Below are 27,572 nucleotides of genomic sequence, written 5' to 3'. Positions count from 1 at the left end.
AATCTATTTACACAACTGCAAAACCACTGCTGCAAGAAGTCATTTGTGTAGTGTGGAAAGCTGACAAATTGCAGCTCCTCTGTGCAAGCAAGAGAGCTGAGAAGTAAAAGCTTCCTGCAATGGAAACATTAAAAAAAAAAAAAAGTAGTCCAGCAAAACCACCAAGCCTCTAAATGAAACTGAAATTGAGACCTGAGGCAGGTTCAGCATGTTCAGAGCAAGAATGGCACTGTCAAGCAATGCAACCATCACATTGCAGGGAAAAATACCTTTATTTCATCTTATTTTTGTTGTTAGAAAGGAAACTCAAGAAGTTCACAATAGACAAGTCACGCATTTACCCCTGGATCTATGAAGAAAAGGAAGCAGCACCTCTGGAAATGTGCTCAGCCTCAAGAATTCCTAATTACTACACACAGACAACAAATCATTGGATCATTTGTCTTTACCTTAATACAGGCACATAACAAAATACCCAAAATTATTAACTCTAGAAACACTGCTTGATTCCAAGCCTGCAGATGTTACTTTTAGCTATCAAAACTCAGAGGAGCAACACATTATCTCTAATAAAAACCCTAAAATCACCAAGTTGCATCTGATCTACTCCCTAAAATTCAGTTTTAAACAGTACCCAGAAGTTACTGCTCCTACCTATCAGTCAGGAAATGCACCCAGAGCTTTAAAAGCACCCTCAGCAGCATGAATTTTTAAACAGACATGGAAGTGAGCTAAAGCAGAATTTAAATAGCATCTTGAAAGCTCTCCGAACAAAACAAGTGAGCTCCAGTCACAAAAATCACAGCGTGAGTTTAAGGCAGGAGAGGTACAACCATGGTTAATTTATACATTTATAGTCTGAACCACTGTCCACCAAAACCACAGAGCTACAGAGACCTCCCAGATTGTCTGAGGGGAAATACACAAAGGGCAAGTTGGAAATAATAGGGACAGAAGGGTGATGCTCAAGTGATCAGGGCAGTTCTGAGCCTACTTCACTCATTTTTCATGACTGGGCTGTAGGAGCAAACTGCAGCTTTCACAGGGCTTCTGCAAATGTCAAAGTTGTGCCTTTTGCTCTACACCAGCAGCCATTTGGGGGAGAAAATAAGGTCATACACAACAGGAAACAAAATGAATGCGAAGTCTGGAAGAGAGGAGGAAAAAAAGCTTCAAGAACAACAGGGACAAAAAAAGTGAGAAAAGTCAAAACAACACATTTATTAAACTTCTAAAGTCCTGTTCTCCAAACAGTGCAGACTAATGGCCATAAACCTGCATGAGATCAAGAGCAAACTAGATTTGAGATATATATATATATACACACACACACTGCCATGAGTACATTCCCAGTGAATACCAGATTCAGGTTCTACTTGTTTGCTTTACAGACTGCTGACCACCTTCCAAAAAGCTTCTCCCTCACTTGGAGTATTTGAATTTATTAATGTATTAATAAATTATTATTAATTTTGAATTTATTAATTCTTACTAAAAATATTAGTATTTTTCTTCAGCTTCTAGCAAGGTGAGAAAATTTCAGTTTCTTCACCTTAGATTAGATTAAATATAATATATCTATGGGTGCATTTATAGCAGAAATTCATTTAATTTAATTCACAAATAGCACTGAAGTATTGGGTTCCAAGAGCTCCCACAGCCATGGAATCTGGCACTGACAGTGCAGCATTTAACAGAACCCCCAAAACCAAAACCCTCATTCTTTGTGTGGGTATCTCGTGAACTGGTACACAAATCACATGCACTGGCTGCTCTACTCTTGTCCTTTTTTGTGACAAATTAAAGAATTGAGAATGTTCCCAGGCTCAGCACCAGCACAAGGAAAAGGCTCTCTGGTGTTACCCTTTAGGACCAGTCACTGCTGCTTCCTGGGCTGTGCAGGAGCAGAGGAAGATGCCATGAGAGTGGCCAGGATGTGATGCTGTTTTAATGTTTGTGTTTAACACAAGTCTCCCCACAGTTCCTTCCCTGCTAAAGCTGTTTATTCATAAATGGGACAATTAGTAATTCCCCCAGGATTGCCATGCCTGCTGTGAGAACAGCAGCCTCTGCTGCAGTCCTGACATTCACATCCATCAATCTGGATTTCCCCTGCTCCCTCTAGTCAATTAGCTGGATTACAAACCAACCAGGATGATTAACTCCCTGGAATTACTTCTCTTTGCTCTTCTCTGAAAAACCAAGGCTCTGGAGGTGGGATTTTGGATTCATGTCTGACACAGCCACCATTTACTCATCAGATGTTCCACATTTATGATAAATCACAATACACACACAGTTAACAGCACTCCAGAAAGAAACTTCCATTTCTTAATCCATTCTTCAACACAGTCAGTAGCAATCCAAGCACAACCAGCAATGCCTTCTGGAGCCACTGTCACAGCCTTGGTTGGAGCTCAAGATCACAGAATATGCTACACAGAGTTCAATATTAAACCAGAAACATATGCCAACACTCTTCCCCCCTCCAGTAATTCCAAGCTGTTGCCAGGCTGTTAACCACATTCTCCCCAGGGCAATTAGGTTCAGCCACTGAGTGGTTTTCACATTTTTTCCACCTTTTTTTTTTTTTTGAATTCAACATCTACTTCAAAAACCTGAAGTGAGTTTAGTGTTACAAACGTATGCCTTGTGTATCTCTGCCTGTCAGACCTTGCACAAATGTGTAAGATTCATCTTTCCCAGAGCTTTACTCAACTCTTAAATCACCTCATCTTTCCTTTTCTTAAAGCTGGATAAGGAAACACCTTCTCAGGTACACTAAATTCATACGATTTTGTTCAAGAGAGCCTTATATTCAGCAAGTACAGTTTCTACCTCCACTTCTCCTTTTTTTTAGTGCTGTTCACCTTGAAGATGTCCCTTGACCTCAGCTATGCCTTTGTACAAAATGAAAGACGAGCTGACAACTGATCTACCTTAAACACAAAGCTTCTGACGCATTTAATTCCTCCAATAAACCCTTGAAACCATTTCTCTCCATTTAATTCTTCCAATAAACCCTTTCTCTCCATTACCTAGGCTGGGAGTTCTCCTCGTACATCCTTTCCTTCCCTTCCTTGAAGAGGCTGATGGTCTGCTTGGTTTTCTTCATCAGGTTCTCCATGAAGACCCGGAAATACTCGTTCTCGCCCAGGGTCTCCATCTTGCCCTCGTAGCGGGACAGGATGGTGCGCAGGTGCTGGTAGGTGTCAGGCAGCAGGTCCAGGATGTAGGGAGGGCTGTTCTTCAGGGCCAGTTTGGGGTTTTGACACAGACGTACCACCTGTGGGAATGGGGAAAGCAGCTCTGTGAGAACTCCAGGAGAGGAGCACGGTCAGGGGTTAAACACAACTCGCTGTCGTAAACACAACGCTCTGAAAGCGTTTGCTGCAACAAATACCATTGGTTGGGCAAGTCCAGATGGAATCACAGAATCACTGAGGCTGGAAAAGACCTCTGAGATCGAGTCCAACCTGGTCCCCACCTCACCAATCAGACCAGAGCACTGAGTGCTGCATCCAGGCATTCCTTGGATATCGCCACCACCTCCCTGGGCAGCCCCTCCAAAGCCTGGCCATCCTTTCCATGGAGAAATTCCTCCTGATGTCCCACCTGAACCCTCCCTGGTGCAGCCTGAGGACCTTTCCTCTTGTCCTGTCACTGCTTGCCTGGGAGCAGAGCCCAACCCCCAGCTCACTGTAACTTTCAGGCAGTTTTAGAGTGATCAGGTCTCTCCTGAGCCTCCTTTTCCCCAGGCTATTTTCTCCAGCTAGTGAGCCCAGCCACCATAAAAGAATGCAATTTCTGGGCTGAAGTGCATGTGGACTGATGAAACTCATGATAATAAATTTCTGTGACAGGGGAGGGGAAAGGAAGCCACTTCACCATCCGCCATAGCCAAATGTTTCCATTATCTAAACTGACAGAATTAAAGGGAGAGTTGATGGCAAAGCAGCCATTTGAAGAATTTAGTGAAGTTTCAGTTCTAGAAAGGGCTGGAATTAGAACTGTGAGGTCAGTTTTGGATCAAGTTTACAAGGTAAGAAGCAGCAGTCTGACACTTCTATATTCTGTGATTTCCAGCAAACCTGAGCACAAAATGTAGCTACACTTTCCTAAAGTTCTTCCCTATAATGAATATTATCTGGCTGCTTATCACCCAGCATATAAAAGAGGTCTAAACTCATGACACTGCCACGTATGAGAGAATTACAGATATCAAACAGTGCAGAATGCAAAACTTAAGTGGATAAGAAAAAGCAAAAGAACAGTTTAACATCCTTTTGCAGCACGTCATTTCCACAAAACTTTGTGAAACCTTCAAGAGGAATTGAGCAGTTCCCTACAGCGCAGGCTTAAATACCTACTTCCTTTAAATATAGATGGTAAACAGAGTCATTCCTTCTGAAACAGTGCTTTAGCTTTTCACTTTGCCATTTAGGGTATGTGCAAAAAGCAACCTTGTGAAGTGACACCTCCAATTTTGTCTGACTTACAGCAGTGCCTGTACCAAGAGCTGACCTGAGAAAGGTTTGATTTCAGCCAAGAGAAAGGCACGCAGTGCATCAAAACTCCAACCAGAAAAATCAGACTGCTGGGAAAAAAAAAAAAAAAAAAAAAAAAAGAAACAACTAAAAAAGCTTCTGCAAGAATACATGGGAAAAACAAACTACCAAAACTTCCCCTCCATTTTGAGGAGGCTGCCAAGGCCTTAAGATAAAGAGATGGATGGGCAGACAGCTGATTTAGTCAATTGATGCTAATGCCTCAACTGCTGCTTCCTTGGAGCCTGTGAACATTGTACACTGAACCATATCAACAAATTGAGTCAACACATTTGTCCCCTGAAAAAAAAAAAAAAAAGTTTCACTATGAGCATGAATAGGTTCTAAATATGCTCCTCAGACCCAGCTGAGCTGTGCTCTGGGCAGCAAAACCTTTTCTTCAGCAGAAATTGTTTATTATACAGTGGGTTTAAAACCCTAACAAACACAGTCAGCTCGGAGGAGGAAGCCACATGAAGCAAGCAGAGCCTGCACTTCCCTCAGCCAGCTGGAAATTTGCCTGTTACACTTTGAAAATACCCAGCTATGGGAGCAGCAGACCTGCTGCATTTCAGGCTTTGATATCAATTAAAACAATTCCCCCACAGCAGCAGAGAGTTCTGCAAACTGCTCATTCTCAGAGCCCCTGTAAAATGCTTCCCAAGAAGTAGATACCTCAAACAGTTAACAGAAAGGTCAAAACTGCTGGCATTTTATTATCAAATCAGCTTCTTTATTTACCAAGCAGACCAAAATTAGCTGAGATGAGCAGTTAAACAAAACTGTATAATTAAGAACTGCTGCCTCCTGAGCAAACTCGGTGCTTTTGTAACACAGCAGCAACAAAAGCAGTGGCATTTTCCCCGTTTCTCTACGTGTGCACTTGCAGCATCATGACAACATCCAAAGGAATGTTCCCAGCCCTGGGAACAGCTGCCCCTCAGCAGCCTTCCACAGGGACCAGCAACGTGGAAGGAAATTGAGCAAAAAAGCAGAAAAATATTTTTTTGTTTAGGTGTGATGGCAACGAACAGAAGCAATTCATGGTTTTAAATTATCATCCAAAAGTTTGTCTGGCTTATGTTGTGTTCTCTGAGGAAGAAACCATTTAGGGAGACATTTTTGGGTTTTCAGACATACCAATAAAGCTCAGCATGAAGAGAGGTGGGCCTGTGTAGAACCTGAAAATTGACTTCACCCATTCCCATTTTCCAAATGCAAGTCAAAAACCAGTTTCCCCAACTGAGTTTTGAGGAAAGAATCTGTTACGTACTTGTTCTAGGAAAAATAATCTCATCTAGATCTTCGAGGCCTGGAATTGAATCTTTCCCCTCACCAATCTGCAGCTTGCCCTGACTAATTCTGGATTTAAGATTCCCAGGCCTGACGAGCATCCAGGGGCTACTCCCAGGTAAGATTTTCCCTCCCAGGGCAGTTCTGGAAACTCATTTTTTCCTTCCTTTAGCAGCTGAGCAGCTAACTGCACTGAGATCACACCTCATTCCAGTGTAAGCCAACAGCAAAACAAAACCTACTCAAACATCTCGTATCTCTTGCTGGATTTGTGTTTGGCCTTTCTCCTCACAAAGAAGGTGACCTGCAGTGGCACTTCTCTATATCAGTTCTAGGAACTGAATGGTATCAGGAAACCCTTTAGAGAAGCTTTATCTCAAAGCTCCTCTTCCTCCTCTGTGCCTTCCCACATTTATTCCACTCTGCTCCATCCCAAGCAGCTCATGACTAACCCACCTATTCCTCAGATACCACCCACAGCAGTGAACTCCAGGGGGCTGCATTTAATCTCTGTTCTGCAGAGAAATGCATAAATATCACCTCATTCAGCTGAAGGGGAACATCCAGCAGGGATGGAAAGGGCTATTTTATGTCCATGCTCTGTGTGACCACATGTAGCTGTGGGAGGAATGGTACTGACAAAAAATTAGGGCTTCAAATGAAAGAATCTGAAAGACATAAGTATGTCAGGCAGCTTATGGAGAGCATTACAGGGAAAATATTTGGACAAGAATCAACTTGCATAGGAAATTCATCAGTCACATCCGAAAGCAGAGATGCACGAATGCTTTGACAACACCAGCTAATTATGCAGACTAACAAATGAGGTCGTGAGTGTAGTGTACCCACACAGACACAGCACGCAGCTCTGAGAGGCAAAAACATCATCTATTAAACATGCACACAAGCAGGTTTTTTATCTGCACCTGGAATTTCATGCTCTTGGCCCAGAAATCTAACCCGTTCTCAACACCTTCCATTCATTTAGCCCTTCTCACCATGAGCTTCTCTGGGTTTTTGCTACACCACTAAAGAGATTTTAATTCAGATGTGTTCTTTGAGTGTGCATAACAACAGCTGAAATCTAACTGAAATCTCAAAGGCTTTTCAGAGCCAGATCTCTCCTTTTGTAGAAATCAGACTGAACAAGACTTCAAGCCTGAGAGCTTCTGGATGCTGCCTAGGAGTAAACCTGGAGTCAAAAGAGGTTGATGTAACTTGTGACAAATACAGAAACAGCCTTGGCTTTTCTGTCAGTGGAGAGAGAACACATCCAACCTGCTATAAAGACCTAAAGCTGTGAAATTTCCCCCCAAAAAACATCCCACTGCATTTAAAATGCCACAATAATCAGCTTTTTTAAATTTTCAGGCAAGTATTTTCCTTTGAGCAGAGCAGGTTATGAAGTCAAATACAAGTTGTCATCTACATATTCCCAAGATGAAGATGTGCATTCTTACAGGTCACACTTATTTAGGGTCCTGTTTCCATGCCCAAATTGCCTTTCCTACATTAGCACTTGTGCTTGGCCCTCAGAGTGTGTAACAGAGCCAATGGCACTTCTCAAAAGGGTTTTTTGCTCTGGCCCAGTCTCTGTAGGTGATCAAAGCTCATCACAGGCACAGCAAGGCACAACTACAAACCGTGCCTTTTGTTGAGCCAGCCAACACAGAGTGATTTCTTGGCAGGAATAGAATTTAATACGCCTTTAAAGAAGTCATTTGCTCTGCCTGCTTTTAGCACTTACTGCAGGAGGTTCAGACACTGCATGGATAAACAACGCAGGGGAAAGAGAAGGAAAATGCATGAGCCTGAGGGGAAATTGGATGAGGGATGCCCAGAATCCCTGCCTGCTCTGCTCCCAGAGGGGAAGGAGGTGGCCAGGTGACAGTCCCCAAGGCCTGGGGGCAACTTGGGTGATGCTCTTTACTCTACACTACTTGTAGGGCCCTGAACTCAGTGTCATAAAATGCACTGCACATTTCAGACTGCAACATGTCAAACCTAGCCTTGATTTCAGGGCTGAATAGTAATAATCAATGAAAATTCCACAAAAATGTTAGATTTTAATTTTGTGCCTATTTCTGCGTGCCTGCTTTCACTCACTTGATCATTCCCTGACAACTCCCCAGGACTTCTGAAAACACAGGACTGACCAGCACACCTAGCCAGGCCAGTAAATCAAATATCCCATCACACCAACAGGCCAAAAGGTCTGGTGTCCTGCCCCCGGCAAGAGCCATTTCCTGGCATTTGAAAAGGAGGAGGAGGAGGAGTGGAGAGTCCTAATGACCCCAGAGAGCCGTGCCCCTCCTAAAGGTGTGGGACTGGAAGAAGGCCTTTCCAGCTCCCACGCCACAAGTTTTTCTTGCTAAACATCACATGATACTTTATCTTTCTGTAGCTACATGTACTTACTGCAAAAGGGTTTATTCAGGCTTTTACAGCTTTCCCTCAGTTTTAAGGAAAAGGTTTTGTCCTGAGTGCAGCAACACATTCCTGTTCATTCCAAAAGGAATAACCTGACCTGCCACAAAGCTTCACCATCCACTACCAACACACCAGGCTCTATTTGCTCCCAAGGAGCAAATCCTGGACTTCTCCCTTGTCCTGCTGCTGTCAGCAGCTGCAGCTCCCACCCCATTCCCAGCACCGTCAGGACTGGCATTGTGTGTACACGTATGTGATTGATACAGATGTCACAGAATATCCTGGCTTGTTAGGGACCCACGAGGATCACCCAGTGCAACTGCTGGCCTTGCACAGGACCCCCCAACAATCCCACCCTGTGCCTGAGATGCTGGGCTCTGGCAGCCTTAGGGCTGTGACCACTGCCCTGGGGAAGCATCCCACATCCTCTCAGGCACTTCCAAATCCTCCATTGCAAACTCTCCCCTCTTCCTGCACCTTGTTCTTTGCAGAGCTGCTGATCTCCCTTGATGCCTTCCCATCCTGGCATCCCATTCCCATGCTGCCTCTGGCCTCTCCTCCATCGCTCACCTCTCCTCAGGTCGCACGTGGAATCACAGAATGGTTGGGGCTGGAAGGACCTTAAAGCCCATCTTGTCCCAGTCCCTGGCAGGGACACCTCCCACTGCCCCAGGCTGCTCCAAGCCCTGTGCAGCCTGGCCTTGGGCACTGCCAGGGATCCAGGGGCAGCCACAGCTGCTCTGCCACCCTGTGCCAGGGCTGCCCACCCTGCCAAGGAAAAGTTTGGACCCAATATCCCATCTAACCCTGCCTTCCACCAGTGCGAAGCCATTCCCCCTTGCCCTGTCACTCCACGCTCACTACATCCTTCCCCCAAGGCGCTGCACCCCGTTCTGTGCCCACACACCTCTCAGCCCCCCAAATATTCCCCCTCGAGGCACAGACCCCCCTCTCCCAGCCCACCCCGTGGCTCCAGGCTCATCCCAGATCCCCTCTGATCCCGGGGTCCCAAACCCCCCAGGCCAGCCCTATGCCACAGCCACCCCACCCCACCTCAGCCCCCCGCGGCCGCTTCCATCCCACCGCCCTCCCCACCTTATCCATGAGCTTCCAGCACTTCTCCACCATCTTCTTGTCCACGGCGCCGGGCTGGTGCGGCCCGAGGTGGTGGTGGTGCGGCTGGAACGCGTCCTTCATCAGCCCGATGAGCCCGCCGGGGCCCTTCTTCAGCGGCGCCGACATGGGGGCGCCCACACCCGGCCCGTGGGGCCCGTCCGGCACCGGGGCCGCGGCCCTGGAGGGGACCGGGCTGAGGGCGCTCCGGGCCGGGCCGGGCCGGGCAGGGCGGCGGCGGCGGCCGTGGGCGGTGGCGGCGGCGGCGGCGCCCGGTTCCAGCGAGGCCCCGCCCTCCTCGCCGGCGCTGATTGGCCGCCCGCCCCCCCGCGCGCCCAGCCACGCCCCCTCCTCCGGGGAGGAGCCAGCGCTGATTGGCCGGAGAGAAAGGCGCATGCGCAGCGCGGCGGCGTGAGGGCGGCGCGGCGGCCATGCTTGGTGCGGGCGGGGCGGGGCGGGGCGCGGTCGCCATGGGAACGCGGGGGCCGCGCTCGCCCCGCCGCCCCCGGGAGGGACCCGCGGCCTTCGCGGCCCTTCCCGTGCCCCTCGCCCGGCTTGCGAAACGGGACCGCTTCCCCTTTCCTGGAGACGCCTTCCCTTTTCTAAGAACGGCCCGGACGCGGGGAAGCGGCGCTGCACGGCCCCTCTCCCACAGAGGGATGTGGCCGAGGCAGGAGCGGCACCGGCATCGCCATGGCAGGGAGGGACTGGGAACGGGAGAGCGTCCAGTGCACCGGGCAGGTACCTGAGGCCTCTCCCCGCAAAGGCAGGGGGAGGCAGAGCCCACCGGGGCTGAGTCCCTGTTCCCGGCATCCCGGCTCCAGCGGGAGAAGGAGCAGGAGCCGGGCAGTGAGAGCAACAGGGAGAGAAAAGAGGACCCGGGAGAGAAAGTGGGACCGGGGAGAGAAAAGGGACCAGGGAGAGAAAAGGGATCAGGGAGAGAAAAGAGAGCGGGGGGAGAAAAGAGAACCAGGGGATCAAAAGGAGACAAGAGAGAGAAATGGGAACCAGGGTGTGAAAAGGGACTGGGGAGAAAAAAGGGGACCAGGGAATCTAAAGGGAACCAAGGAGTGAGTTTGTCAGAGCTGACACCAACAAACTTTAAAAAAAAATTACAACATGGGCTGGAAAGTCAGTTGAGTTCTGTTTCTTTGCTGCCTTCAGATTCTCTTTTCATCTCCTCTCCAGGCAGGAGGACACATCCTTTTGCAAAAACCAGCTGTGACTGGTACCACACGGCCTCAGCCTCACACAGGGGAGCCCAGGCAAAGGCAAACTGTGCGTTTGGCCACATCAGTCTGGGGAACGTGAGCATCCCAAACTCGGGCCTGGAGCTTGGACAGCACAGCCTCAACCTCTGGATCCAGCCTCCTCCAGGGAGCTTTGCTTCCCCTGTGGCACCCGCTTGCCGAGGAGCCAAATGGACAGCACAGCAGGAAGCAGCACTAAACACAACAAGGGAGCCCAGCATGGACTGGTTGTAAAACTCCCTGCCTTCGTTTTATTGCCTTTGGTAAAGCTTGGTAAATATTTCTGGGACAGGCAACTCCTTGTCTGGCTTTAATTACCTGGGCAAATTTTCCTAAGGATTATATTGACCTCAAATATGTCAACGTTTATTGAGGCCGTGTTCCTGAGGCTTTTCCCATTAGGTGCTAATGGATTCTGGCTAATAGTCAAGCCGGATTGACCACCAGCGGGTGCCCTGGCCAGCTCCACGCTACCACAAGTACCTGGGGAGAGAACTGGGGAGGGCAACACTGGCTTTGTGAGAGCCAAGTACAAAAATCACCATGGCTCTGATCCAAAGAGATCAGGGAACACGCTTGAGTAATTGCATTCCTGACTATCTGCTTCTCTGGGCATGATTCACTCCGAGCTGGGGCTGTGAGACTTCAAGCAAAGGTTGATTTTGCTTGGGACTGTTGTGACTGTCTCACTTGGGACTCTTGGGAGGGTTTCACTTGGCACTAGCTGGGGCTGTGAGACTTCAAGCAAAGGTTGATTTTGCTTGGGACTGTTGTGACTGTCTCACTTGGGACTCTTGGGAGGGTTTCACTTGGCACTTTTGGGACAGCTGCAGGGTCCCCACACCTTGGTGCTGCTGGGGGCTCCCAGCCAAGCTTTTCCCACCTCTCCCTTGACCATTCACCCCCAAACCAGCCTGCAGCTGGCCAGCCCTGCTCCCTCCCGAGCTGTCAGCTCCCAAGGGCTCTGGACAAGGACTTCTTGCACCCCAGCTGCCTGCACTGAGCTCAGAGCACACAGAGGCGGGGACTCCGCTGTGGCGTTTCCGTTCACGCTCGAGAAGGGGCCGAGGTAAAACCTCAGCCAGAGGTTTGTGGTTCTTGGCCACATGCAAAACTCCGTGCTCGTTTTCACTCTCCCACGCTTGGCAGAGAGGTGAAATTTCCCCGCTGGGATTCCCCCCTGTCCCCCTCCCCCAGCACTGTCACAGCCCTGGCAGGGCAGGAACGGATGCTCCTGCTGTGTCACCTGCAAGGGGAACCCTCAGGAACAACCCTTGCCGTGGAGCACAGGGGATGCCTGCAGGAGTTTGCTCTCAGATTCCTGGAGGCACAGTGCCCAGGGGCTCTCAGGATGGCTCTCAGCCCCTACCCTCCCAGCAGCACACCTGGAGAGCTTCCTACATCCACTGCCCAGCTCCAGGCTTGGGAAGAGAGGCTGGATGTGGCCCTGGGATGTGCTGCCAAGTCGCAGTGCTGTCCATAAGATCACCCACACAAACTGCAGTGTGGATTTGTCCTTTAATCACACCCCAAAAGGGTGGTGCAGGAACAGGGTGGCGGTGGGTGGTGGACACTCACTGCCCACAGGTTCAGGGAGAGGATGAGAGGAGAAGCACAGGAGGGATGTCCATGCACGTGCAGATCTGAGCCACCCCTCAAGTCCCCTGGGTCGTGGTGCAGAGGGCAGTGCCTCAGCTCTCCTGGGAACTCCCAGAGCCTGGAGCTGGGCAAAGGCTTCAGTGCAAAGTCCTGAGAAATCCCTGGAGGTAGCTGGGCAGGCAAAGACACAGGTCTGCGGTCAGGTTACGAGGAGCTGCCACTGTGGTTGATAAAAGCTCTGAGCCAGCCTCGGTGAGCAGAGACGAGTCCCTGGGAGTGTCATGCTGTGAGCCAGGCACGGAGACACAGGAGCTGCGTGTGCAGGGTCCATGCTGAGCAGTGCTGAGGCCCGAGGGGCTGGACGTGGCCTGGGTGGAGGTGCTGTGTGGGAGGGCCCATCCAGAGGCTCCTGGGCTCTTAGAATGCCTGGCATAGCTTTGTGTGCTCCTCCTGGCGCTGGCTCTGCGGGGACACAGGTTGGAGGGGTGTTTCTGCCTGGCCCCTGTGGCCAGGGGACCACACAGCCTCCTCCTGGCAGCACCACAGGTGCCAGGGAAATGTGAGGATGGGTGGAATAGGAGGGTGGCAGCACTCAGGGCACTGCCAGGCTGTGAACACTGCCCTGAGGGGTTACCTGAATGATCTCTATACTGTTGGCTGCAGCCATCAGCCAGGACACAGGTCCCTTGGGTCCCACCTCAACGTCACAGAGTGCAGGGGAGCCACTGCGAGAGGGCAGGGAGGGTGTGCAGGAGCCTGAGGCGGGGTCACTGTGCTCAAAGAACTGCAGGGGGGACAGCCCGATCTGGAAGAGCAGAAAAGGGATGGACACACAGCCCCTGTGGAGGACACCCATCCCACCATGCAGCCCCACAGCACCGCAGGGCTCCCCGGCCAGAGCAGGACCGTGCCCCCAAAACCTACCGAGTGGTAGAACTCATCCCCAGCGGGGTCGATGACCAGCAGCGTCACCTGGTCCTCCCGGGCGCGGATCCTGTGCACGGTCTGCTCGTGGTCCAGCCCCTCGATGCTCTCCCCGTTCACTGCCAGCACACGGTCCCCTTCCCTCATCCCTGCCTGCTCGGCCGGCAGCCCCACATCCACTTCCCACAGGAACTGGCCTGCCACAGCGGGGCAGAGGCTCACAGAGGGGAACTGGCTCTGCTGACCCCCGCGTGCAGGTGGGGACAGGGTCCCATTGCAGGCACAGAGCTGTCAGCTCTTCCCAACGCTCAGAAGTGCCTTGCTCAGGTACAAACTGCCCCTCTCAGCCCCCTCACCTACTCCTCCCGAGCTGCAGTCATCCTCCTTGAGCAGGAACCCGTAGCCAGCGGGACCCTTCACCAGGTGCAGCTCCCGGACCTTGAAGGGGAGCCTGGAGGTGTCTGCCAAGGCAGCCGTGACCCGCAGGCCCCGCAGGCGATAAAACTCCTCCACGGCGCTGGATGCCACCAGCAGCGTCACCTTGTTGCCGCTCTGCTTAAGCTGGATGGGAAGCACGGGGCACTCAGTGACATTGTCAGCCCCGTCCCTCACCCCCCATGCCAGGAGCAGGCACCTTTTTGGTGAGCTGCGTGTGGGAGTAGCTCTTGACGCTGTCCCCGTTCAGCTCCAGCAGCCAGCAGCCTGGCGGCACCCCTGCTCTGTCCGCTGGCCCGTCCTGCAGCACCGACAGCTGGAAGGTGCCCTTGGTGCCTGCAGGAGGAGCAGAAGGGGCTCTTTGGGGTGAGTGAGGTGCTACAACAGGGAGGCTCGTGGAGGCAGCATCCTGCTTTACCTTCTGGACAGGACACGCTGAAGCCAAAGCCGCTTTTGTCCCTCGTGACGTGGCAGAGGCGCGGGCGGATGTCATCCGGCAGCATCTGGGACAGGTCCCTGCCCAGGGATTTGGCTGCTTCGTAGGAGTCACCGTCCAGCACCGCCAGCAGGACCTGGTTCCCGCTGGCCTTGATCTTCTGCACCACCTGGAAGGACCCAGGCTGTGAACCCTGGGCAGGAACCCCTCTGACGGGATGGCATCAGGGTCCCTGGGGTCAGCAGGCGTCACGCATCCTCTGTGCCCCTGCCTGGGGAGGACCCAGGCGTCCCCATGGGATGCTCCCAGCTTACCCTGAGGTGGTCCATGTGGTCCACGAAGTGGCCATTGACCTGGAGCAGCCGGTCCCCGTCCTGCAGCCCCCTGCGCTGGGCCACCCCCCCCAGCTCAAGCTGCCGGATGACGTGGCCCTGGCAGCCCAGCTCCTCGTGCAGGCAGAAGCCGAAGGTCTCCGTGCTCTCCTTGGTCAGCAGGTAGAAGCGGGGCTCCCCCACGCCCTCAGCATCTGTGTAGGGGCACAGCCCGTGAGCAGGGCCCTGCAGGGATCCTCACACAAGTTCTCCACCCCATCCTGGGCTGGAGATCTGCTCATCCCTTCTGTGTTCACCTCCCACAGGTGCCCAGTGTGACAGAGAGCGCAGGACCCCGGCAGTGCCCAGGTGCCACAGCCCCGTGCAGACACAAGGACACCCTGGGAGATGAGGGCATGTATTTACCCGTGTCCTCAGTCAGTGTCAAGGCAGGGTTGTCGATCCCAACTTTGGGGTTAAATTCAAATTTTCTGAAATGATAAAGGGCAGGAGAGGCCATGTTAGTGCAGGACAGCCTTGCCCCTGCCTTCCCCAGCCTTGGGGAGCTTGTTCCTCACAGAAAGGACCAAATGAGGCCTCTGCCTCCTTTTCCTTGGGAGAAGACAGAGGGGACTTCCCTCTTGGACCATTCCCCACATCTCTTCTGACCCCTAGAAAGCCCCTGGTCAAGGGGAGATCAGCACTTACATGATGGACATCTTGTCTCCCTCGAGCCCTGCAGAGGGAGAGGAGAGGTCAGCACAGGAGGTGGGGGGCTGGGAGCAGGCCCCACGCTCTCGAGCACTCAGGGCTTGTCCACTCGCAGGCTGAGCCTGCCGTGCCAGGTGAGGGGGTTTGCCAAGCCCACACAGCCCCCAAGCCCCTCTGTCTCTCAGCACAGGTGGTTCCTTGGCCCTGTCACCACTGTCCTCCTGCATTCCCAACAGCAGGACCTGCTGCTCAGGTCCCACGGGCGCTCACTGCGGGGGCAAAGCAGGGCCAAGCAGATGGGGTCAGTCCTGGGGGTTTACAGGGCTCTTCAGTGAGGGTTGAGAAGGTTCACCAGGACCCCAGAGAGCTGCTGGAGCCAGGAGAAGGAAAAGAAGACCTTCCCCGGCACACACCCCCCATAAAACCCCTCCACACCTCTCTGGGCACAAGGAACCCCAAACCCAGGGAGAGGGGACGCCTCCCCAGCATCCCCACAAGGAGATATTTTCCTGAATGCCTTTTCCTCCTTTCCACAGGCTGCCTGGGCTCTGACATTGTCTTGCTCCACCGGGCAGCAGGGCCTGTGTGTGTGGGGAAGGGTCTCCAGAGGATTTTCCGGCACATACCTTTTGTTTGCTTCATGGCTGCAGGGATTGCCAGAGGGAGCAAGGTACAGGGTGAAGTGGCAGGGAAGTGTCCCCGCCTCTCCCAAGACGCCCCAGGTTTAATGGTTAAACAGCCCCGAGTCTTGCCTGCCCTCCCAGCCCCAGGGCACTGCCAGTCGGAGCTGGGAGCAGGAACCAGCACCCCGGGACACCCGGCTTGGGGACAGCTCCTGGTGGCTTCCAGGGGGACACACGGCAGGGAGAATGACTGGCTCAGCACTGCAGCAGAGCTGGGCTGCTCCACGCCGGTGCTGTGAGATGGGGAAAGGCAGAACCCTCCACTCCAGCTGCTGGAGGGCTGGCTCCACATTCCTCCCCAGGAAGAGATCAAGTCTTGGTACTAGTGTGCTTCAGTGGAAATAAAGAGGTGCACTTTAATGCTCCCAAAAGATTCACAAACAAGCCCCAATCCTGCTCCCTGCCAGCACTCTGGCCGGGGTGCAGGGGCTGGCTTTCCACAAGCCCAGAAGAACAAGTCCCATTTGCTCCTGGCCTGGTTTCTGTCCCATTCCCACACTTCAGCCTCGCCTGCAGATGAGGCTGAGCCCCACACACCCAGCACCTCTGACAGCACCATCCACCCAGCATCTCCAGCTGGGTAAGGGCGCAGGGAATGCGCTGCTGGGCACACTCCACTGCCCCACCCCTGGCTGGTGGATGGGCAGCAGGTCAGAGGCTCCCATCCTGCAGTTTCCCCAGCATTTTCTTGACCTCGCTCTCGACTCGCAGGAATTTGGCTTTCCTCCAGGGATTGGCAGTCTGGCTGCGGCTGCTCTCCAGGTCCTGCAGGAGGAGGGCGAGGTGCTGCCGGACCCGCTCGCGGTCCCAGAAGGGCAGGTTCCTCTGCACCACGTTCAGGATGTGGGACCAGTAGTCGGAGACGTCGGTGCCCGCCGTGAGGAAAACCAGAGCCCTGACGCCGTCCCGGTCCATGCGCAGGCTGTCAAGCGCCCTCTTGCCATCCTCACTGATGTCGTTGAAGTAGAGGCTGGGACAGCAGCAGGAGACACAGGTGAGGGCTGAGGGGAAGGACAGAGGCACACGGGACAGGGACGGGGATGCGGCAGAGCGGACTCACTGCACTTTGTCCAGCGTCTCGTGCCTTTTGGCCACCTCCACCACGCGCAGGGCCGCCGCGTCCGTCAGGGAGTTGTAGCCCAGGTTGAGCTCCTGCAGGTGCTGGTTCTGGGCCAGGTGCTGGGCGATGGCCTCGGCGCCGGGGTCCCCCAGCGCGGTGTGCAGCAGGGACAGCTGCGTCAGCGAGCGGTTGCCGGCCAGCGCCTCGGCCAGGTACCGAGCGCCCTGCTCGCCCACGGGGTTATTGGCCAGCCTGTGGACACGGGAGCGGGGTTATTGGCCAGCCTGTGGACACGGGAGCTCAGGGAGTGCCCAGGCACGTGGTGGGCAGCAGTGGCAGCGTCATGCAGGGCGGGGGCCGTACTCACCGCAGGCTGCTCACCGCACACTTGTCATGCAGGAGCAGGTTACGGATTTCCTTGCAGGCGTCGGAGCCCAGGCTGTTGAGCTGCAGACTGGTGCAGAACAAGACATGGGGGTGACAGGAACGAAATGGCAGTTACCTGCGAGCCTGGCAGCCCTGCCCGCTCCATTTTGCCCATCACCATCCTCCCTGGGCTCCCCAAACTAGGCCACTCCAGGTTTCCTCTCCCAAAGGGAGCACAGTGACACTGCACCGGAGCATGAGCCAGCAGAGCCAGTGCCAGCAGGAGCAGGGCAAGGGGAAGGGGATGGTAGAGTCTTCAAGAGGTGGGTGAAGGTCAGAGGAGGGATCGGGGCTCCATCAAGCCCTCCTGAGCATCTGGAGGAAGGAAGTGCGGCACAGCCCAGCTGCAGAGCCCGATCCATCTGTGCTGAGCACGTCTCGCCACCACCTGGGCGGCAGGAAGACCTGCAGCTCCACAAACGTGCTGGAACGCTTGTGGGAACATCTGCACAGCCCAGACTCCCACCTTTGGGACAGCAAACTCCTCACAGAGCTAACGGCACGGGGATGCCGGGTAACTTCCCGTAGGGACTCGGGTCTGCCAGGACAGCTGGCAGCCTGCCCAGCCTGTAGCAGCTGCAGGGAGCTTCCCAAAAATTCCTGTGGGAGGGTGAGCTGGGACTGCAAATCCCAGCATGCAGTGCCCTACAAAGGCTGCTCAAGGAGTGCTGCATGTTGGAAGCTGTAGTTCCCTAGGTCTGCACTGAGGATAAACATGCCCTTTCCCAAGTTTTCCATACCTGGGCTCCTAAAGCATCCCTGTGATGGGCAGAGGTGAGAAAAAAAACCAATTTTTGAGCAGTGCCAAAGGGCAGGAGGAGGTGGTACTCACTGGAGAGCTTTGCATCGCAGCAGGACAGGGAAGAGGGTCCTCAAGCTGCCGCTGTCCAGGTTGCAGGAGGTGAGGTTCAGCTCCTCCACCTCGTGACACGTGGTGCTCATGACAGATGCCAGCACAGAGCATTTGAGAGGGGTCATCTTGACGGAGGAGAGGTTGACAGCGCAGAGGGAGCGGATGGCCTCGGCCGTGAAGCGCTCGTTCTGGAACTCGTGCAGGAAGAACAGGTAGTCCATGAGCTCCGAGGGGGGCAGGCCCCTGTGGCCCTTCCTGATCACCGTCTTCTTCATGGCCTTGGCGATCTCGAAGGCTGCCAGGTTCTTGATGGAGCAGCCCAGCTGCTCCAGGATGGCGCGGTTGCGGCGGGACAGGATCCCACCCATGAAAATGGGGAAGAGCTCGAAGACCTCATCATCCGGGGCCTCATCGGGGTGGCGCATGGGGCCCTCCACGCCCAGGATGCTGGAGTTGATCTGGTCCAAGACATCGTCGTTGTAGTAGTCCTCCTCTTTGAACAGCTCCTCTGCCATGGTGTGGGCAATGGTATCCCTGTCCTTGCCGCCCACCCGGGAGAAGTAGCGAGGGAAGATCTTGAGCAGGTTGAAGAGCACGGGGAGGAAGCGCAGGGGCAGCACCTTGGAGACGATGTTCACAACCACCGCCACATCTTCGCTCACCTTCCCGAGGACCTCTGACAGCTCCTTCCCCACTCTCTGGGCCAGGGTCTTCTTCTCGCCCAGCACCACGTACAGGGCTGCCAGGTACTCCTGCATGGCGGGGATGGTGAAGACAAAGGTGTGCTCCTTGCCCGGCTGCACGCACGGGCTGAGGAAGAAGCGGAAGACGTCGCTGCGGAAAACCTCCAGGAGGTTGAGCTCGCTTTCGGTCTTCATCTCCACCTCGAAGCACTGCCGCAGGTCCTCCTCTGAGAAGCAGGTCTTGCGGGACATCACCCCCTCGTAGGCCAGCTTGCCCACTGTCTTGGCCACGTACTTCATCATGGAGATGTGTGTGGGGTCGCTGCTGTCCAGCACCTCCCCGCTGAAGTTGAGCCTCAGGAAGCTGGTGTAGATGCCAGTCAGGGTCTGGCTGGGAGGAACCGTCCTGGTGAAGTAGAGGAAGTGCAGGGTGGTGCACACCAGCCAGCAGTAGGAGGGCAAGAAGCAGGCAGCCGTTATTTGGTTGTGGCGCTCCAAGTTCCTCGACAACATCTCCACCAGGTTCTCCTGCTCCGCTGAGCGGCGGTCCTGGCTTTCCTCTCCAGAGCAGCCAGGCTGGCTGAGGCGCATCTGGAAGTAGAGCTTCTGCAGGTTGGTGTCGGAGAAGCCGCAGATCTCGGCGTAGCGCCCCACGTACTTGCCGGGGATGCGGCGCACGGCCGACGGGCGCGTGGTGACGATGATGCTGGCCTGGGGACACAGGGGTGGGTGAGCTCGGGGCTGCTCAGCAGGGCATAACCCACTGAGAGGTGCACAAGGATCGCCCCATCCACAGGGTTGGGGTTCACAAAGCTGCTGCACAAAGGGCGCTGGATCAAGCCTGGCCCAGGCAGAGGGGACAGAAGAACTTTCCCCGTTTCCTCCTAGACATAAGTAAAGCCTGGAAGGTCACAGCCTTCATTACCTTACCAGGCCTCCCCAAAGATCCCACCAGTGACATGAGGCCACCTTGGCAAGTCCCTCCAGGAACAGAGGCTGCCTGCTTGCTCCCAGCCAAGCTGGACTGCAAATAATTATCACAACAGCCCCGTGATGCCTCAGGGCTCACCCCCAACCTTTTCCCAGCACAAAGCAGGGCAACACCGACCTCGGGCAGGAGGTATTTCCGCAGCAGGTTGACCACGATGGCAGAGGGAGGCACGGGCTCGTTGGGGTCACAGCAGAGCTCCGTGCCAGCCAGGCGGAAGTCCAGGTTGAGGCGCTCCAGGCCGTTGAGGATGAAGAGCACCCTGAGGTTGGAAGCTTCCAGCACCGGCACCACGTCCCGGAGGTGCTGGTACTTCTTGGTGATGAGGCGCCGCAGGGACACGTGGGCGTGGCTGTGGGACAGGTCCTCGCAGGAGAAGGGGATGACCAGCTGGAAGCGGGGCAGGCGGCCATGGCACCAGTCCACCACCATCTTCTTGATGAGGGTGCTCTTGCCCGTGCCCACGGTGCCGTAGAGCACCACGTTCTTCACCTGCCGCCCGCAGGCGTCCACGTCAAAGAGGTTGTGGAGGCTGATAACCTTTCTGCAGGGCTGCTGGAGCTGGTTCTGGATGGTTAAATCAGGGGAGGGCTTCAGAATCTCCTCCAGGGAGCTCTCCCGGATCACTGGGTCCACGTGGACGGCATCCAGAGAGAAGGAAGGGCCGAACTGCCTCTCCTCATTGGGCTGGTGGCTGAACCACGCAGACAGGCTCTTCTGGTGCTTCTTGATGGCACCTGGAAGGAGGAAGGCGCTGGACATGACAAGGGTTGCTCACTGGCAGGGGACTGGGGAAGTTGCCTGCCCCAGGGCACTGCAGAGAGGGGACAGCACCCAGTTATGGGGAACCCTCGCACTGCCCAGGACAGCAGCTGCCCCCACCCCGCTGTATAGGACCCTCCCTCCAGACCAGAGCTGCAAAACTCACCAGAAAAGGCCACGTTCCTCAGCTGGGACTGACCATGGCGAGAGGGGCTGGGCTGGGCAGAGCTCTCCTGGGAGTCTCCCTGGTAGTGAACACAGCCCCTGCAGGACGAGGGAGAGTCTCACAGGGAGCAGCTCCAAAGCAGCCCGGGGCAGGGTGGGCAGATCACCAGCGAGGCTGTGGCAAGTGCTGAGAGGAGCCAGCTCACCCCTTCCTTCCCCCACACCACGGGAGAGCGCGGGGCCAGGGTAGGGGCACGGCTGGGAGGTGAAGGCAGGTCAGCAAGCCATGGGCTGTGCACTCCCAGAAAACCCGTGGAGAGGCAGAGGAGGTGGGCAGGAGTCAGAGCAGGCAGGGAGGTGGGTCTGGGTGTCTGTCTAGGTGGAAGCAGAGCAGTGTCCCTGGTGCCAAGGCAGCCAGCTCAGCCACCCAGGTGCTGTGACAAAGAGCCCCAGGCGCGTGACACTGACTGTACCTGGGGAGGGAGATGCTGCTTGTGCGAAGGATCTTCCTGAGGAAACACCTGCCTGCACCACCTGGTGGGGAGGAAGAATGCACGTGGCCAGGGATGGCCCTCTCCAGCCCAGCAGGGCTAACCCCACCCAGCTTCACACCTCGCTCGGGTGCCCCACACCCCTGCACAGCTGGGGAGGGATGTCCAACAGGGACAGGCTTCCCTGGGGACGGGGCTGAGTGCCAGAGGCACAGAGCCCAGCTCACCTGGCACGGCAGCAGCACACACGGACACGCTGCGGGTCCCCCTGCTCCCTGCCAGGGACCAAGGCAGCTGTGCCCAGCTGCCCCGGGGCAGGCAGCTCTGGCACTGCATGGCCCGGGACATCGTCCACCTGAAAGACAGGGGAGGTGGGCGAGGGGCTCCGCGGTGCTCAGCGGAGCACACGGGGCTGTGGGATGCGGTGCGGCAGAGCCCTGCCCAGCCCTTACCTGCCCCAGCGTGGTCCAGTCCGGCAGAACCGGCTGTGCTGGCGCTGACTCAGGCTCCCGCCCCAGCAGGGCTCAGCAGGGTGATCCTTCACGAGCCCGGGCGGTGCTCACAGCCCCCAACATCCTGGGAAACTGAGGCACGGGGGGAGAAAGATATAAGCAAACCCCAGCCGAGAGGAAGGGACGAGTCGGCTGACAGCTCGCTCACTCACTCACATCCCCCACAAGCCACGCTGTTTACAGGCCCTTCATATGCGATCCAGGTGGAGAAACTGAGGCACAGGGACGGGGGCAGAGGAGCTGACCTTGAACACAGGTGTCCCGACCTCGGTGCCTCTGCAGGAAACAAACCCCACGCTGTCCCATGCCCCGTTTCCAGCCCCTGCCCAGCCCTTCTGCTGAGCCGAGGGCCCTGAGCTGCCGTCCTGCTGCAGAACGCTTCCAGGGACCCCTCTCGGGACCCCCGTGGCTCTGGTGGCAGACGTGCCCTCCTCCCTGTGCCCTCCCGGCTCCCCGCTCCATGGCGAGGCCGTGGCGGCGCAGGGACAGGAGCCCGGGGCAGCGGCGGGGCTGGCACCGAGCGGGGCGACAGCGGCGCCGGGGTTACCTCATCCAGCAGGATTCCAGCCGGGAACGCCGAGCTGCCTGTGCTCGAGCTGCGGGGCTCACGGAGCGCAGCCCGGAGCTGCCCATCCGCCTCCGGCCGTGCCCGTCCCGGCCACGGCTCCGCTGCGGAGGCGGCTGCTTTGCAGGCAGAACTTCCTGCAACGCCATCCTGCCCTGTCCCGCCCCGCGCCCGGCGCCTGCCAGCTCCCCGAGCAGGATGGGAGAGCGGCTGGAGGCTGGCAGGAGCACCCGCACCTCCCACGGCCTCCCAAACCCGCGCAGGAGTGCGGGAGCTGCGCTCTCACCAGATGTGCTGCACGGCGGGGATGTCCCCGCACACATCTGGCGGCTCTGCATCCCCAGCTGCTGCCCGGCCGTGCAACCGGAGCCTGCAAGGACGCGTTCTGCTCCGGAGAGAATCCCTCCCCGGCGGGAGAAGGAGCTCCCCAGCTCCGGAGAGAATCCCTCCCCGGCGGGAGAAGGAGCTCCCCAGCTCCGGAGAGAATCCCTCCCCGGCGGGAGAAGGAGCTCCCCAGCTCCGGAGAGAATCCAGGGGGAGAAGGAGCTGGGGGAGGCCGCGCTGGCAGCGCCCGGCTGTGCCTGTTTAACACACAAACACGCACAGCTGTACCTGCCCTCCCGCTGCCGGCAGATCCGCTCTGGCCACCCAGCAAGGGACAGCTGTGTCACCGGGGCCACACGCAGCCTTCTCAGTCCCTGGATGCTGTCCCGGGAGGTGCCAGCCCACCCAGGGGTGCTGGGACTGAGGGGTCACACCTGCGTATTTGCACCCCAAATTCAACACCCCCCCTCCATCGCACGTGTGCCCTCGAGGCTCTCAGGAAAGGGAGACATCCAGGCGGTACGCTATAAATATAAGTTTTATTGATGTGTGAAATCCAACAAGTACAGCTGGCATCTCGGAAACACCGACACAAACCGCAACATCTCCTCCTGCCCAACGCCTCCCGGGACCCTCTGGGCACTGGTGAGCAGCAAGCTGGCACCTGGCACCCCGTCCCTGCGGGGCACTTACCTGCGTGTGCAGCCCAGCCTGGAGAGCCCAGGGCCTCGCCACCACCCCGCCTGGTTCCTGCCAGGCTGCAGCTGTGGGCAGCAGTGCCCTGCTCCTGCTTCACAGCCTCCTCCCAGCAGGGCAGAAAGACCTGGGCAAATGCCACCCGGAGCAGCTGCCACAACAGAGCTGTGCCAGCAGACTCCCTCGGCCTTTCAGCTGTTACCTGCGTCTTATTTTGGCAAGCTGTCCCAGGGAGAAAGCAGCTCACACCTGTGGTCTTGTGGAAATGTGAGTTTCAATGCCTGCACTTCTCTGCGTGCTGCCCCCCTGGATGACATGTGCCCCCGCTGTCCAGCCTCGTGTGTCCTGACCTGGCAAAGGCTGGAAAAGCTCAGGCTCCAGCGTGGCAGGGACACACACACAGAGCCCAGGCAGCCACAGGCTGCCCGTGGCAGAGGGACAGGACAAATGGTGTCCACACACAGTGAGAAGGAAACACTGTTTTATTGCCTGATTTGGGAGAGGGTGAAACCCTGGGAGAAGCCCCATCCCCTCCCTGTTCTAGCCCAGTCTCCCCTCCAGCAAACCCCAGCCAGGTGATGAAGCATTTGCTCTTCTTGTGCGTGTGACAAAGGTGGCCTGGACATGCATGGAGGTGAGTGGCCATACCCCTGCCTGCCTGCCATCACAGCACCCGTGAGAGGCAGAACCTCATACAACCATGGGCCAAAGGGGCTGAAGCAGTTTTTGGTGGCTCAGCTGATGTTCCCAAGGAGCCAGAGCCACAGTTTGAACCCCACCCTCATCTACTCAAAGTGCATCACGGGGGAAGGCAGGGCAGGAGAGGAGAGGAGGTGTGGGGGAAGAAGCCTGCTCTCCTCCATCACGCTCCTCGTGATTATCCAGACGCGTTCTCTCGTGGCATTCCTGCAGCCAGGAGCAGCCACAGCTCCGCTTCCCTGCTCTGATAAAGTGCATCCTTGCTGCTTCCCTAAGGGCCCCCTGGAGCAGGATGGCTGCACCCCATCCCTCTGCCATGCCTGGGCAGAGAAAACCCCTCCTGCCCTGCTCCTGCAGGGCAGGGACCACCCAGGCTATAAACCCCGGGGTGCTCAGCCCAGCCCAGCCACGCCAGCCGGGGGGCTCAGTGCAAACTTGCATTTCCCTGCACCTTCCACCACCTCTGGGACTGTCCTTGAAGAGGGGGAAAGGACACCTCGGCTCAGTTCCTCAGGCAGCAGTGAGGGTGCCTTTGCCCTGTGCCACTTCCCTCGCTCATCAGCCCCTTCATACCAACACATTCACCTGTGTCCCGCTGCCCCGGGGACGAGCGGCCTGCCCCATCACCCCCACTCCCCAGAACCCTTGCCCAGCTCGGGGACAGCCATCCTGCAGCTCTGGGGTTTGTCCTGGCCCTCTGCCCCGCAGTGGCCACACACCTGAGCAGCTGGGACACTGCAACTCATGGGCACAGGAGGCACAGGCAGTGCTGAGCCCTCCTGGCCATCCCGGGGGTGCTGCCAGTTGCCCCATCCCAGGCAGGCTGGGCCCAGCAGTGGGAGCCACCTGCCCTGGCAGTGTTGCTCCGAGCTGGGGAAGCCTGTTCCATGAGGTTTTTCTGCAAGCAGCAGAGCCTGGTCAACAAAGCCTTCCCTGTGCGTGGGGGACACGGCCAGTGGCAGTCACTGGTGCCTCCAGGTAGCCCCTTTGCTCCACACACTAGTCCATCTTGTCCTGGTCCTGCTGGGAGCAGTGGTGGCCCTGACAGGGCTGTCCAGGTGTGCTGGGTGCAGGACACAGCGCTGGGGACAGCAGCACCCCCAGGACCCACCACGAGAGGGGGGAAACAGGAGCTGTGCAAAGCTGCCCCACTGACACCTCCTGCATCTCGGGATCCATCCAGGGAAAAGCCTCAGCCCAGCAGAGCACGGACTAGTCCCAGCCCAAGAGCAGGACAGAAGCAGGGCATCAGTCCCATCAGCTCCAGGGACAAGAGATGGAGAAGGGTGACAGCCCCACATCCCCCAGCCCATCCGTGCACCTCGTGACAGAGCAGGCACAGGGACTGTCCCCCACTCCTCCGTGCCCCTGTGGCTGTGGTTGGCAGCACTGCAGCCCTCCAGCTGGCACAGCTCCACTGCAGAGCACGGCACTGAAGGGAGAGCCAGGAGCAGAGGGGAATTTTGTGAGGGACAGTGAAAAGTCAGACAATAGCCCCTGGAAAACCCTGATGCTCAGCGTGGAAAGGGCAGCAGGGTGTGTCCTGCTTCCAGACCCTCGGTGCAGGAGAGCCCCATGGCCAAACATTCCTCGATGCCCCCAGGTAGGGGAAACTCAGCTTTGCTGAGAGCCCAGCATCAGTGTCAGGCCAGCCAGACTGCTGTGCAGCCCCAGCCCAGGCCAGCCAAAGCAAAGATCAGTGTCCAGGATTCTGCTGGAATCTGGCATTTGCCCTGCAAGCCCTGGCTGCTCAGAGTGCCAGGAGCAGGATCCCCAGGCTGACCTGAACCAGGGCCAGCCTGGCAGGGTGGGGCAGGGCTGCCTCCCCCACGTCCATGCTTGCCAAAAATCCTGTTGGTTCCCACGTCTGTGGGTGACACGTGCAGCCCGGTGGCAGCAGTGCCAGCGCACCCACGGAGCCTGTGCTGTGCAGGCAAGCAGGGTGCTGCGTTCCCAGCACAGCAGCAGGTGCAGATGCCCCAGCAGCTCTGGACTCAGCTGGGTTCCTCTGGAGAGCCACAAGGAGCTGAGTTGCCTTCCCTCTGCAAGGTGTGGGACTTTGGAGCAGCCACCAGAGACACGTGCCAAAAGGGACCTTCTCCTGGTACCAGTCACTAAGTGCAAAGGCCTTCCCAGTGTCCGGGTTGCCCGCTGCAAACCAACCAGTCTGGGATCTCACCTGGTTTCCAGTTCAGGCACTCTGGCACGCCCTTCTGCACAGTGTCACCCTGGGGGGGGTGGCACTGTGACAGGCCAGGTGTCCTTGGCGTCCCCTCCTTGCACAGTCGGTGCTGAGCGAGGCTTGTCCGCCCTGTCCTGCTGAGACAGCCCCAGTGGAGCTGGGGGAGAGAGGTTGCAGGGGAAGGGCTCAGGGCCAGCTCTCCTCCTGCAGCAGAGCCTCCAGTGGTGACACAGCTGAGCCCAGCCCTGCTTTTCAGCCTCCTGGCACGGGCAGGGGGTGGGAACCCAAATCCCCCTTGCTCCATGCAAGGGACCAGTCACTTCTCTCCGTGTTGGTTGATTTGGCTCAGACCCTCTCATCTCAGACCCCAGAGACAACAGGGACTGAATGTGAGACTCCCTAAGGTCTGAGAACATTGTCCTGCTCCCACAGACCCTGCTTTGAAGATCCCATCTCTGAGGATGATGTCCCAGCAGGAGTCTGAGACAGAGCCCCAAGTCCTCCTCTGCCTGTTTGCTCCCTTTCCCCTCCATGAAGACTGGGATGCAGTGGGGTTTGTGGGGGGAAAAACAAAGAAAAAAGGGAAAAAAAGAAAGAGGATTTGCACAGAAAGGAAAAGGGGATGCAGCAATCTCTGTGGCTACGGCGACAGGAAACTCTAAAGCCTTGTGCAACTTCACCTACGGCATCTTTGGGCTCTTCTCAGCACTGACTCACACGCTGCTGGCCAGGACGAGGAACGGGCCGTGAGCTGCACTTCCAACTCTGCAGCTCTGTCCTCCCAGCCCAGCCCCAGCCTGCTGCTGCCCCTGCACGGAGCAGGCTCCTCCCAGCCGTGCTCGGCACAAACCGCCTGGGCTGGACTGTCCCTGGTGTCCCCAGGGCAGCGCCAGGCGGGGACAAGAGGGGACCCAAGCTCTGTGGGGCTCGTCAGTGCTGGGGGGGAGAGTGGCACGTGCCAGGGCTGTACAAAACGTTTTGCAATGAAGAGTGTGTGGAAAGGTTAAAACAGTTCCGAGATGTCTCAAAACCCTTCTCGACTGAGCCAGGCCTGGCTGGCACCTCCCAGTGCCTCCGCCACGGTCCGGGACCTGCAGGAGCACCGTGTCCATCTGCAGAACATCTCTCACAGCAGGCCAGGCCCGGGAACGGCACCGGGGCCCCACGGCCCCTTTATCTCTCAGATTTGACCTTGTACCTGAGGACCAGGTAAGCCAGGAGCCGCAGGATGACGAAGAAGATGCCCAGGATGAGGAAGTCCAGGTAGAGCTTGGCCTCCTCCACGTCCAGCTCCTGCAGGATCTTGATGGGCTTTTGGAAAGGGCAGAAGTCCTCGAGGCACTCCAGGTCCTCGCGCTCCATGGCGTAGATGGTGAGGATGACCCCCTCGAAGCCATACCTAGGGCAGAGCACACCCCCAGGGTCAGCAGGGTC

The 27,572-nt window shown here is 56.5% G+C and overlaps 4 protein-coding genes across 10 annotated transcripts in view; all 4 read right to left on the bottom strand.

Moving 5' to 3' along the window:
• The window catches only part of CBL (Cbl proto-oncogene), a 35,604-nt gene extending 25,995 nt beyond the window's left edge, over positions 1-9,609 (bottom strand). The window contains exons 1-2 of the mRNA XM_053996977.1: positions 9,366-9,609; positions 3,039-3,286 (exon numbers count right to left, since the gene is read on the bottom strand). Coding sequence (XP_053852952.1) covers positions 3,039-3,286; positions 9,366-9,512 — 395 coding nt within the window. The 5' untranslated portion in view covers positions 9,513-9,609. The remainder of the gene's footprint in view (positions 1-3,038; positions 3,287-9,365) is intronic.
• ABCG4 (ATP binding cassette subfamily G member 4) overlaps positions 1-27,572 on the bottom strand; it is a 149,958-nt gene that overhangs the window by 113,753 nt on the left and 8,633 nt on the right. For both annotated transcript variants that reach the window (XM_053996978.1, XM_053996979.1), the window contains one exon: positions 25,068-27,537. In XM_053996978.1, coding sequence (XP_053852953.1) covers positions 27,312-27,537 — 226 coding nt within the window. In that variant the 3' untranslated portion in view covers positions 25,068-27,311. The remainder of the gene's footprint in view (positions 1-25,067; positions 27,538-27,572) is intronic.
• NHERF4 (NHERF family PDZ scaffold protein 4) lies at positions 12,133-14,907 on the bottom strand. The gene is made up of 8 exons (XM_053996987.1): positions 14,765-14,907; positions 14,342-14,553; positions 14,010-14,196; positions 13,791-13,927; positions 13,513-13,717; positions 13,157-13,353; positions 12,867-13,037; positions 12,133-12,694 (listed from the first exon to the last, which is right to left on the bottom strand). Exons 1-8 carry the CDS (start codon positions 14,856-14,858, stop codon positions 12,650-12,652), a joined length of 1,248 nt encoding a protein of 415 aa, XP_053852962.1. The 5' UTR covers positions 14,859-14,907; the 3' UTR covers positions 12,133-12,649.
• NLRX1 (NLR family member X1) lies at positions 14,537-22,691 on the bottom strand. Of its 6 annotated transcripts, XM_053996975.1 has the most exons (14): positions 22,220-22,359; positions 21,829-21,948; positions 21,613-21,744; positions 21,388-21,515; positions 21,143-21,203; positions 20,671-20,768; positions 19,863-20,479; positions 18,051-19,465; positions 17,160-17,246; positions 16,793-17,044; positions 16,426-16,702; positions 15,047-15,074; positions 14,765-14,829; positions 14,537-14,553 (listed from the first exon to the last, which is right to left on the bottom strand). In XM_053996975.1, coding segments are annotated over exons 4-13 (2,958 nt in total). In that variant the 5' UTR covers positions 21,509-21,515; positions 21,613-21,744; positions 21,829-21,948; positions 22,220-22,359; the 3' UTR covers positions 14,537-14,553; positions 14,765-14,827. The 6 variants fall into 6 exon arrangements, with proteins under 6 accessions (XP_053852950.1, XP_053852946.1, XP_053852945.1 ...); XM_053996971.1 differs by lacking the exons at positions 14,537-14,553; positions 14,765-14,829; positions 15,047-15,074 and having other exon boundaries at positions 16,064-16,702; positions 21,825-21,948; XM_053996970.1 differs by lacking the exons at positions 14,537-14,553; positions 14,765-14,829; positions 15,047-15,074 and having other exon boundaries at positions 16,064-16,702.

Source organism: Vidua macroura, chromosome 22 (genome assembly GCF_024509145.1).
Source record: "Vidua macroura isolate BioBank_ID:100142 chromosome 22, ASM2450914v1, whole genome shotgun sequence".
Classification (NCBI taxonomy): Eukaryota; Metazoa; Chordata; class Aves; order Passeriformes; family Viduidae; genus Vidua; species Vidua macroura.
This window is presented reverse-complemented; position numbering and strand designations above follow the sequence as displayed.